Genomic DNA, 11,881 nt, shown 5'->3' on the forward strand with positions numbered 1-11,881 from the left:
ACTCCAAATGGAACATGGAGGATGTATGGAGGCTCAGAAAGGCCAAGAGTTACATGTTAAGTAGGTAAGGAGACCCAGGATGGTCAAAAATTAAATGTGGAGGAAGTACAAAGACTTGGGATGGTCAGACACTATGTGGTCATGCAGTACCAGACCTCAGGTCACAGACACTCAGGCTGGTAAAAAACTGAATGTCTGAGCTGTATGGGAGCTTCCAAATGCCAAAAACTTGGTAATGTGGCAATATGGAGACCAAGGACAGACAGAAACTGGGTGTGACGTTCAGAGACCCCGCACTGCCAGAATCAGACGATCCAAAAGGACGTATTTAAGGTATATGGAAGTCCTGCATGCCAAGACATTTTGTGGAGGCCTTAGAGGTTCTGGACTGGCAGCAGACTGTGAATAAGTATCAAGGCCGTAAGGAGACAGGAAAGAGCCAAGCAGCGTAGAAAAAACACGCTGGTCAGATTTTGGTCTTCATGTTTAAAAGCTTGTTAAGGTCTCCATGTAATCAGCCAATCAGAGCTTTCTGTGAGGGGGCGGAGCTCCAACCCGTCCAGCTGCCCTGGGTTCTTTGTGCTTTCTCAGGTCTGAGCAGGACCTTCTCGGTTCTGGTCAGACCTGCTAGAGATTGTCAGGACTGGTGCTGGTGCGGTTCTGACTGGGACTGGGTTCAGGGGGTCAGTGACCTTCAACCCCTGCGTCCTGATGCTGAGGACGGTAAAAATGAGGACAGGTTGTGAGATTGTCAGCGATTCTGTAGAAAAATAGAAGGAGGGAATAAAAAAGAGGAATGAAGAGCTGCAGGCGAGACATTTACATCGATTCTCTATATAGCTTATAAATACGTATCTACACAGTATGTGGTACAAAAATACTAGAGCTGTCAGTGGGGATTTCAAAATAAAAGCACATGTAGCTGTGGCACTGCTCAGGCACAGATTGTGATGATGATGAGGAGCAGATCTTCCTCGTGGCGTGAGAACAGGCGGGGGCGGGGCCAGCGTGTGGTTGGACGCTTGTACGGAGGCCCAACAGGGACAAAACTATGATGCCCCGCCCCAGGACCCCAGAGTGGGCGGGGCCTGTGGCTGCTGCTTGTATTTGGCATCAGAAGTCCGACTGGCCAGTGCCGCCGCGGTCCTGTTCGACTTTAAGGCAACTTTTCTCTGTGGCGAGTTTAATAAAAGCTTCTGTTAAAAATGTACAAATTACAAACTCTATGGCATCATCATCATCATCATCAGTATAGAAAATATATAAATATGATTTCTCTGTTCTGTACAAATGTTCTGCAGCTCGCCGTCCTCCGCTTCCCTTTTAGCGCCGCCGCCGCAGTCTCTTCCCGTTTCTCTTTTCTCCTTGGATATCAACAATTGTTATATACAGGGAGGGGGCGGGGCTTGGCTCACGAGGAGTCCGTGCATGGGGACGGCGGCGGCGGGTACAGGTGGTGGGAGTAGCTGCGCTCCGTGTACGGCGACGGCGGGCAGCTTTCGCAGTTCTCTTCCGCTGACAGGTACTGGCTGCGCGGCGTGGGCGGCGGTGGGAACGGCTCCGAGTCGTAGTTGAGGTCGCTGGTGTAGCCCTTCGCGGCGGATTTGAGCGGCCGGCGGCCCGGCGTGTAGTCGCTGTCGCAGACATCGGTGCTGCACGGCGTGGTGGGCGGGGCAAAGTGGCGGTAGGTGTAGGGCCGGTAGCTGGAAGGATGAAAACATCAGTTTATGTTCACCATCTATGGCAAGCTAATTTAACATAAAATCAGCTGACTTTCACGTTCTGAGCAGAAGGAAAAACAGCTGAAGATTTATTTAGTTTGAACGGATCAAATGCTTTTCAAGATGGCGTCACCGAGTGGCCAAGCATCTGTGATTAAGGCCCCATAGTGCTGGCATAGAGCTGCCCATACAGCTGCCAGCAGAAGGCGAAAAACGCGTGGAAGCGTTCAGATGAAATTCAGTAAGATTTTAAAAACATGTTAAGACAAGATCTGCATCTTATTAAACCCAAAATGTGTTCAGTTTTCAGTCAGAATGGCTGAAGCTGTGAGGAGAGAGCGAACAGATTTATGGGTCTTTAATAACCCAGGATCAGTCAGAGGACTGGATCTTTATATCGTAACGAGAAACTTTACAGTCATTTATCATCTCATTTACACTGTTCTAATAAGATTTTTCTCCTGAATTGATTTCCAACATCGGGCAGCAAAATGCTTCCATAAAAACTGCTTCATAAATCTGGAAATATTTAAGGAGCAAAAAGTGCTACTGTCGACAAGCTGGAAATGGAGCGCTTTCAAAAAATTGTTTCATTTCTCATTGACATTTTAAATTGTTTCATAAATTTGGGACGTTTTGACAGAATGATGATTCAAGATATCAAAGATGTTGTTTTCGCTGCAGACGTTATTTACACCTAAAAACGGCTTTAAGGTGCAAAAGCTGCTGCGGCAACAAACATTCTGGGCAGTTTGACTAGAAATAATAATTACTGCAGATATGAGTGACGTCATTCTGACTGGTCAAAACGTCAATTCAAGATATCAGCATAGAAAACTGGTCTAGATTAAAGTCATTCAGGATCTCTTTAATTTATCGAAGGGGAATTAAAAGGAATCACGACGAGTCAGAACTAAATCCAGAGTCATTATTTGTTTTTATTAGTTTAATCTGTTTCTAAAAATAAATTCCTGGCATCTCAAATTTGATAATCTTTAATAATCTGACATCATTTAGTCCGAATATAATCAGAAATCTGAATTAAAACTGCATGCCATAGCGGCCTGCCCTGATCCGTTTGGTGGTTCCGACCCGGCCCGCCAGTACCTGTAGGAGCGATGGGTGGAGGGGCTGTTGGAGGAGTAGCCGAACTCCAGGGTGTACTGGGAACGGACGGTGGCAGGAGACGGCGGCGGGTTCAGGATCTGGAAGACAGACAGCATGAGGCCAGAACCAGAACCAGAACCAGAACCGGACGGGTCGGGTCTCACCGGGGGGAAGTAGGTGCCCTTGGTGCTGGAAGAGCTGCTGGACGACGCTCCGGTGACGTGGGCGCGGTCGTACGGAGGGCCGCTGCTGCCGCCCATGATGCTCAGGGAGCCAATCACAGACTTCCCTCTGGACATACCTGCAGACACACAGCGGGTCAGAACCGGGCCAGAACCGGCCCCGCCCCCCGGTGAGACCCGTCTCACCTGGCAGCGAGCTGGACAGCGACCCGGGGTGCGGCACGTATCCGAGCGGCACCGAGGGCTGGCCGTGGACCACGAAGTCGTTGGCGACCGTCTCGCCGTCGTCCTTCATGTGGGGGCAGAGGACGCGCTGGCACACGAAGTAGATGGCGCCCACCACGAACAGCGCCATCACCACGGCAACGATGGAGCTGATGGTGCTGTTGGTCGGCGCCGGCAGCTCCGGCGGATCTGTAACTACAGGAGAGCGTTGGCACATAGAGACCACCAGAACCGGTCAGGACCGGGTCAGAGTAGAGTCAGATCGGGGTCAGAGTCAGGTCAGGACCGGGTCAGAACCAGACTCACAGCAGTCCATCTCATCAGAGTTGTCGCTGCAGTCCGTGTTGTGGTCGCACTTCTTGTGGATCCCGATGCACTGGCTGTTGGCGCAGGAGAACTGGTCCGCCGGACACCGGACTGGAAACAGAACCAGAACACATCAGAACCAGAACTGGGAGACATTCCCACATCTGGGATAAAGGTTCAGACATGTCAGTTTCTATTGAGGTTTCTTCCTGCTTTTGCTTCTGGACTGGTTTCGGCCCAGTTTTAGACTGGACTGACGGTTGTATAGTTGAGAACTGGCTTCATGGCCTCTGGATCTGGACTGGACCTGGATCACCTTCACACTTGTTCTCGTCGGACCCGTCCTGGCAGTTGACCTCCCCGTTGCAGCGCTCGCTCTGCCCCACGCACTGCCGGCTGTCGCACTGGAACTCGGACTCGGAGCAGACGGGACATTCCTTCTCGTCGCTGTGGTCGTCGCACTCGGCGAAGCCGTCGCACCTCCAGGTGTTGGGGATGCAGTCCACCTCTCCGGAGACGCAGGCGAACTGGTCAGGTGAGCAGGTGGGCGGTTCTGAGGGGAGAGAGAGGACGGGTCAACGGGTCGCCACCGGCGGCGTGGCGGCGGAGCGTCGGACTCACCTCCGCAGGTGAGCTCGTCAGACAGCAGCACCAGGTGGACGGGGCAGGAGCAGCGCGTGGTTCCGTCGCCCTTCACGATGCAGATGTGGGAGCAGCCGCCGTTGTCCCGGGTGCACGGATGGTTTCCTGCAGGAGGAAACAGGAAGTTAGAGCTGAATCCAGATAAACCAGAACTCAGGTTTGTCTTGTTTGCTTCTGGACTGGCTTTAGCTTTGGTCTAGATTGGTGTAAGATCATTTCAGCTAGAAAACTATTCAAAAACTGTTGTTATTCTGGTCTAGACTGGCTCTAGCCTCAGTTTTGAAGGTCCTGAAGTTTCAGACATTTCAGGCTTTTCTGTCGTTTTTGTGGTGGACTGGTCTAAGATTGACTGTGGAAATGTTTTCAGTCTAAAACCGGTTTTTAAACTGATTCTGGCCTCAGTTTGGGACTGGACTAGTTTTCAGTTGGGAACTGGTTTTGGGTTTGAGACGTCTTTAGAGAGTTTAATTTAGACTCAGGTTTTGAATTTGAGGATGTTTTATCTGGGCTTGGTTCTGGACAGTCTTAGACTAATTTTGGACACTTAGCTGGTAGGTCAGTCTACGTTCCGCTAGCGGCGGTGGACTCACTGTACTCGTGCATGTCAATCTCGTGCACGGCGTGGATGTCGCTCAGGTAGGCGACCCGCGCCTGCACCTTGGTGCGGCCCTCCCTCGTCGTCTTGTCGATGCGTTCGATCATCTGCTGCTGCTTGTCGATCCAGTACAGGTGGTTCCCGAACACCGTCAGGCCCACTGGCTGCAGGATGTTTGAGTCCGCGATCACGATCCGATTGGCTCCTGCAGTGCTCACCAAAATAAAAGCACGAGGGAGAAAAAAACAAGGGCGAGAACTTCAGGAACAAAGGCAACAAAACGGGAGAGGAGGCAGGAGGGAGAAGGGGGACACACCATTAAACACACCTTTAACCTGAGCTCAGAATGATCAGAATGAGCTTTCTTATATTTCTGGGTTAAAGTTTAGTATTCTTTTGTTCAGTTTTTCTTTGCTTTTTCAGCATTCTTTGACTTCTGTATGGAAAGGTTAGAAATGACAGAAATAAGTATTTTATTGATCCAGTCATCCTCTTCACTCGTGGAGGAAACCCATAGCCTCTCCAGCTTTAGAGAACATCAGGATTCATGTTCCTCTGACAGAACTTGGAAATAAATGCAGAAGTTTCTCATTTTAATGAGATTAAAAAACCTGCGAGATTTATATCTCAACACCAAAATATCTTCTTTTCTTTTAGTTTTTGTCTCGATGGACACACTACTGTTTCTCTGGATGGCCTGCAGGGGCCACCAACTGAAACTAAAATATCAAATTTATCACAGTGAGTCTTCAGAAGTTTCTACATCTAAGCTTTTTTCACCATCTGGAAGGGTGAAAGGTCATGGTTTCCAGCAGGCTGAATGGTAGCAGCAGGTAAGTCCAGGATGGCTTCCTGTCGGGTTCTGCTTCCTGTCAGATTCTGCTTCTGGTCGGGTCCTGCTTCCTGTCAGATTCTGCTTCCGGTCGGGAACTGTTTCCTGTCAGATTCTGCTTCCGGTCAGGTCTTTAACAGAACTCACCTGACAGGTCGCTGCTCTCAATGCGGCGCAGATCTGAGTCAACCCAGAACAGCTTCCCCGCCTCGTTGTCCACAGCCAGCGCCACGGGTTTTCCCAGGTTGCTGAAGAACAGAACCTCGCGCTCCGTCCCATCCAGCGCCGCCCGCTCAATCTTGGGTGAGCGGTCCTGCAGGTTGGTGAAGTACATGTACCTGCGGAACAGGTTCTGCTAGCGTGAGTGACCTGTTTGTTAGCGCCCAGTGCTAACACCCATTGCTAACAAACAGGTCACTTATACAGGTTCTGTTAGCACAGACCCAGGTCCCAGCACTGGGAGAACCACTTGGACTCACCCTCTCTCTGGATTCACCACGATGGCCCGCGGCTTGTCGTGCTCGCCCCGTAGAACCACGCCGACCCGACTGCCATCCGTCCGGGTCACATTGATGACGTTGGTCACCTCGCTGGTCCAGTAGATGAAGCGGCTGAAGATGTCGATGCTGAGATCAAAGGGTCCGAGAAGGGAGCTGGACACCACCGTCACACTCTAACAGAACCAGAACCAGACAGAACACGGCCAACTGGATCAGGACCTTCCAATATATTAGTGTTAGCTTCTGTGCTGTTCATTTTCATTATTTACTTTTTCTCTTCATCAGCTACTTATTCTTAGCTGATAATCAGTTGTGAAAACTGCTGTGGTTTATTTAAAGCTAATGTTGCTCTTGTTAGCATAACGCTAATGTTAATCCATACAAACCCTTCCCGCTTCTGCAGGGCTCGTTGGGTCTCCAACCTCCCTAAACTAACCATCAGAACCCAAAGGAGTTGGATCAAAGTCAATTCGGTCGGGTCAGCCTCCCCACCTGGTTGCCATCCTCCTGGGCGCGGCGAATGACGTTCTGCTTGGAGTCGATCCAGTACAGCTGCTTGTCCAGCGGGTCGTAGTCAATGGCCCGGACGTTCTTCAGGTTCTGAATGGGCAGGACAATGTCGGGGCTCTGCTGCTCGTCGATCACCATGCGGTTGATGGCCGCCTTCTGACTGAACAGCAGGAACGCCGTGGGAGCTGCAGGTGACAAACAGACGGATCAGAGACCTGAGCAAAACCCGTCCAGGTCGCGGCCGAGTCCGGGTGGCTCACCGCTGCACGTCTTGTTGTCGCGATTGAGGGAGAAGTGGGCGGGGCATCCGCAGACGAAACCGCTGGGCACGGCGAGGCACAGGTGGGAGCAGTGGCCATTGGTAGAGGCACAGGCATTCCAGCCGGCCTGCCGGGACGAGTGGAACACCAGGATGTCCATCACGTAGTCCAGGTGGCCCTGGATCAGGGTCCGGTTCTGGCCGCTTGTCTTGTTGGCCCGCTCGATGCTGCGGTGGCTCCAGTCCGTCCAGTAGATGTAGTCCTGGTACTGGGTGAGGCCAAAGGGATGAGGCAGGTCGTCAGCAATTACCTCTCGCTCCTTGCCTGCAAGACGAGAAATCGGAAAAATCATGACGAAAGCATAACCAGAACCAGACCAAGACCGGGTTCGATTGGTAACAGCCGGTTTTTGTTCACACAGAGCGTTATGAGTCCAAGACTAGGCAATGAAAATGGTCCACAAGTCTTAAACCCCCAAAACATGTCCAGTACCTGTCCAAAACCAGTTCAAAATCAACACTGGGACCACAGGCATGTAATCATTCCAAAACCAGATCAATACCAGTTTGAACCGATTAAAAAAAATGTCGAATACTTTCTACATTCAAGACTAAAACCACCAGATTTAAACCAGTCCAACACCAGTCTGATACCAGTCCAGACCCACCAAAAACCAGTCCAGTACCTTCCAGAACCAATACTAAAACCACTGGCTATAATCCATCCAAAGCTAGTCTGAAACCAGTCCAGAACCAAACTGGGTCCAATGGTACGTTTCATTCACACAGAACATTATGAGCCAAACACTAGGCTAAGGTAAATGGAAAAAGGTCTGAAAACGGTTCAGAACCTTTTAGAACACAGTATCTAGGCCTTCCAAAGCTAGTCAGAAATCAGTTCAGAACCAAACTGGGTTCAATCGGTTCTGTGAAAATCAGCCAGTTTCTATTCACACAGACGAGTCCGAGAACCAGTTTAAAACCTGCCCAGTACATTCCAGAATCCAGACTAAGCAGCTGAATCCAAAAACCCGACTGCAGCTGCAGAACCTGATACGAGTTCTCTGAAGGTCCAACCCAGGTGAGCTACATAGACTTTACCAGAACCTTAACCGTACCCAGTAGCGGGTTCCCCTGGTTCAGCCCGGGGCAGCACCTGCTGGGTTTGGACCCCGGGCTTCTGGAGGATCTGTCCAGGTTCTGCGGGTTCTTACCCAGCATGTTGGAGGACTCGATGAGCGTGGTGTCCAGGTCGGCCCAGTACAGGCGCCGCTCAGCGTAGTCGATGGTGAGTCCGTTGGCCCTGCCCACGTTCGACACCAGCGTGATGCGGCCGGTTCCATCCATGGCAGCCCGGTCGATCTTGGGCTTGCCCCCCCACTCGGTCCAGTACATGTACCTGCAGGGATGGAAAGGGTCAAAACGGAACCGGGTCGGAACAGGACCTGGCTCAGGAGAAGCGGAGCCTCACCCCTCAGCCGGGTCCAGCGCCAGGGCCCGCGGGCTGTCCAGGTCCTTCCAGACCAGAACCTGGCGGTGCTGCCCATCCAGCTTGGCCACCTCAATGCGGTTGGTTCCGGTGTCGGCCCAGTACAGGTTCTTGCCCAGCCAGTCCACCGCCATGCCTTCTGGGTAATCCAGGCCGAACTGGACCACGTGCTCCAGCGCGCTGCCGTTCATGAAGGCCCGGCTGATGGTCTGCAGAACCAGAGGGCGGACAGGTTAGAGGCCAGTTCCGGCGGTTCTGGAGGTTCGGGCCGGGCCCGGACCCACCTTGAGCGTGATGTCGGTCCAGTAGATGCGGTTGTCGGTGATGTCGAAGTCGAGGGCGGAGGCCTCCTTGACACCGGTGAGCGGGATGGCCACGTTGTTGCTGTTGGTCTCCAGGGAGATGCGGCGGATGTCGGTGTGGCGCGAGAACAGCAGGAAGGCCTCCGGGACGATGCAGCTCTGCAGGTCGCCCAGCAGCTCCAGGCCGTTCGGGCAGCCGCACCGCACGCCGTGAGGCGTGTGCAGGCACAGGTGGCTGCAGCCACCGTTACTGTCAGCGCACGGGTTGGTCCCTGCACAGGCACAACCACAGTCACAACCAGAACCGGAACAAAAATTACAAAACCAGAACCAGAACAGACCCTTCCCCGTTTCTCTCTGCTACGCTGCAGTTAGCATGCTTGTGGCTAGTTGGCATGGCAGAAACAGTTTTCCTGTCACAGTAAACTGTTTCTCCACCATTATCACATTTAGCATGATGATTGACAGCAAGAAGCCCCGCCTCTTGGCTCTGATTGGCTGTTTTTGGTTCATTTCGTCAAGTAGCAGCTCAGGGAGATCCATCCGACTCAAACAGTTTGAACAAACGTAAAAACGTTTTCTTTAATAAATGTTACAAAGCTAGGACAGAAGTTCATAAACAAAAATAAAAAAAATACAGCAAAAAAACAACAACCATGTGGCAATAAGATTGCTTATTTCAGCGCTCTAGTGTCATAAAAATGTTCACTGAAACAGGAAGTCTATAAGAAGGTTCAAAGGTCACAGTGCTGACACTGTCCAATCACGTTAAGCTGCAGGTTAACGGAGAGAGGTGGAGCTGAAGTGGAGTTAAACTTTATTCACCTTTTTTCTGGAAACTGATATAATTCACATCAAATTAAACATATTTGAAGAGTATTGCCATTCTTCTTTCCCTACCACTAGGTGGTGCTAATGCACACCAAATAGCTGTTTGCCAACAGCTATTAAAGTCAAGAAGAAGAAGGGAAGAAAAGAAAGATGCTGCTTCCGGGCTAGGCCCCACCCCCTTGTGACACCAGCAGACTCACCGGCGGCGCGGTGCAGGTGCGTGGCCTTCAGGCCCATGAGGTCGGGCAGCTGGTCGATGATGAACTCGCGCTCGGCGGTGCGTTTGTGGACGCGCTCGATGCTGCGACGCTGCCAGTCCGTCCAGTAGACGAAGTCGCCCAGCAGGCTGAAGCCAAAGATGTGGGGAAGTTTGTCCTCCACCAGCACCCGTCGGCCCGTCCCGTTCATGTTCATCACCTGCACACACACACACACACACACACACACAACATAGAATTAAAAAAACAACAGATTTAAATCCAGCCAATTATTACGATTTTAGTTTTTTGTGCCAAATTCATCACAGATCCAAAACTTTTCCACATCTGCTGCATTAAAAAACTTCTAGTTTTTAAATCCCTTTGGGATTGATTTAAGAAATTTATTCTGTTATAAAAACAGAATTTGTGTCACTTTCTTTTAAAACATTTGCTATATTTAGCAAAATTTAATAAATTAGATGAAAGCTGATTTGAGTTCAGTGAAGTCGCTTTTTGGAAAAGTTTGGTTATAAATCATGAAGATTTTCTGTCAAACATTTTCCACTGTTAGGAAATGATGTGGGTTAAAATTTAGATTTAAACAAATGGAATCGTTCTTGAACTGCAGCTGCACCACAAATGGCCCCTGAACCACACTTTGGACACCGCAGCTCTGAAGTAAAAACCGACCGGATTCAGGATTAACATTCACCTAAAGGAGAATATTAAGATTAAAAACCAGCCGTCTTCTGGCTGGGCAGTGGCAGCATCATGCTGAGGACACAACAACCATCTGAAACCAGCAGCTGGACGGTTCCAGGTCTGACCCAATTGGACTGTCCAACAGAACCAGGTGACCTCTGTTCCTCATGAGGTCACCACCTCATAATAACCTGGAATAACCTGGAATAATCTGATCAAGAAGATAAAACCTGGTTCTGATCCGGTTCTGATAATCCTTCTGGAAACAGGAGGAATGTGTGGGTCGGCGGCGTGGAGCGTTGTGATTGGCTGCCGCCAGGTCGGCCCTCTTCTTCCTCCTCCTCTTCCTCAGTCTGGCAGTATAAATAAGGAATTTCCATCGGGAACGCCGGACCCAGCCGGCCGGATCGGACCGCAGCGCGGTTCTAAACAGAGCTGACCACAGCTGGAGAGCCGGGCCACAATCAGATCCAGATGTGGTTCTGAGCGGGCAGGGGAGCTGAACGGAACGGACCGGTTCTGATCGGATATATGATCCAGATCAGTCTGGGTCTTCAAAGCTTCCAGTCTCAATGCCTGGTTTCTCCCCGCAGGTATCCAACTCTGGACCAGAACCAGAACCAACAGGAAACTTTTACAGCTTTTTCATTTTTAATCCAGATCAGAAATGATTCTGAACTTCTGACTGATCCGTCATGGATCCTGAAGTTTCCAGATTTCTCCCAGAAGTCTTTGCAAATGGCTCTTTGTTTTCCAGCTCATCCATCTTTTCTCTGGGCCTTACAGAACCGGGTCTGACCGGTCCAGAACACCTGGTTCTGATTGGAAGGGAACTCCTCACTCTGATTGGCTGTTAGCAGTTAAACGTGATTGGTAGACGGACTCACCATGTTGTTATCTTTGGTCCTAAAGAGGAAGAATCTGGAGTTATAGATCTAGAGCTATAGATGCAGAGTCAGCACAGGTTCAGTTCTTCCATCTGGAAACTAGAGATCAGGCTGACCTCTGACCTCTGCCCTGACCCTTCGGTTCCTCAGTGGTCCTTCCAGCAGCTGCAGGACATTCAGGCCCAGAGGACTAAAGTCTCCGACCAGAGAAACTCATCCAGGATTTAGTGGCTCTGATTCCTGCAGCAGGTCAGACTGAGACCAGAAGCTGCAGCTGGAGATCTGACTAGAACCAGGAGGGTAGAGACACCACCTGGTTCTACACCACCTGGTTCTACACCACATGGTTCTACACCACCTGGTTCTACGCCGCCCGGTTCTACGCCGCCCGGTTCTACGCCGCCCGGTTCTACACCACCCGGATCTACACCACCCGGTTCTACACCACCCGGTTCTACACCACCCGGTTCTACGCCACCCGGTTCTACGCCACCCGGTTCTACACCACCCGGTTCTACACCACCCGGTTCTACACCACCCGGTTCTACGCCACCCGGTTCTACACCACCCGGTTCTACACCACCCGGTTCT

At 51.0% G+C, this 11,881-nt stretch overlaps 1 protein-coding gene across 2 annotated transcripts in view; it reads right to left on the bottom strand.

The window, feature by feature from the left end:
- Positions 1-254: 254 nt before the first annotated feature.
- lrp6 (low density lipoprotein receptor-related protein 6) overlaps positions 255-11,881 on the bottom strand; it is a 26,522-nt gene continuing 14,895 nt past the window's right edge. For both annotated transcript variants that reach the window (XM_015043340.1, XM_015043341.1), the window contains 16 exons: positions 9,702-9,918; positions 8,653-8,942; positions 8,351-8,577; positions 8,094-8,278; positions 6,881-7,204; positions 6,603-6,805; positions 6,090-6,283; positions 5,758-5,948; positions 4,774-4,983; positions 4,163-4,288; positions 3,858-4,094; positions 3,542-3,652; positions 3,197-3,430; positions 2,993-3,129; positions 2,829-2,926; positions 255-1,703 (listed from right to left, as the gene is read on the bottom strand). In XM_015043340.1, the coding sequence (XP_014898826.1) occupies positions 1,412-1,703; positions 2,829-2,926; positions 2,993-3,129; positions 3,197-3,430; positions 3,542-3,652; positions 3,858-4,094; positions 4,163-4,288; positions 4,774-4,983; positions 5,758-5,948; positions 6,090-6,283; positions 6,603-6,805; positions 6,881-7,204; positions 8,094-8,278; positions 8,351-8,577; positions 8,653-8,942; positions 9,702-9,918 (3,276 nt within the window). In that variant the 3' untranslated portion in view covers positions 255-1,411. The remainder of the gene's footprint in view (positions 1,704-2,828; positions 2,927-2,992; positions 3,130-3,196; positions 3,431-3,541; positions 3,653-3,857; positions 4,095-4,162; positions 4,289-4,773; positions 4,984-5,757; positions 5,949-6,089; positions 6,284-6,602; positions 6,806-6,880; positions 7,205-8,093; positions 8,279-8,350; positions 8,578-8,652; positions 8,943-9,701; positions 9,919-11,881) is intronic.

The sequence above is a fragment of the Poecilia latipinna genome, unplaced genomic scaffold, assembly GCF_001443285.1.
Source record: "Poecilia latipinna isolate Pla-1442-1.1 unplaced genomic scaffold, P_latipinna-1.0 Scaffold628, whole genome shotgun sequence".
NCBI lineage: Eukaryota > Metazoa > Chordata > Actinopteri > Cyprinodontiformes > Poeciliidae > Poecilia > Poecilia latipinna.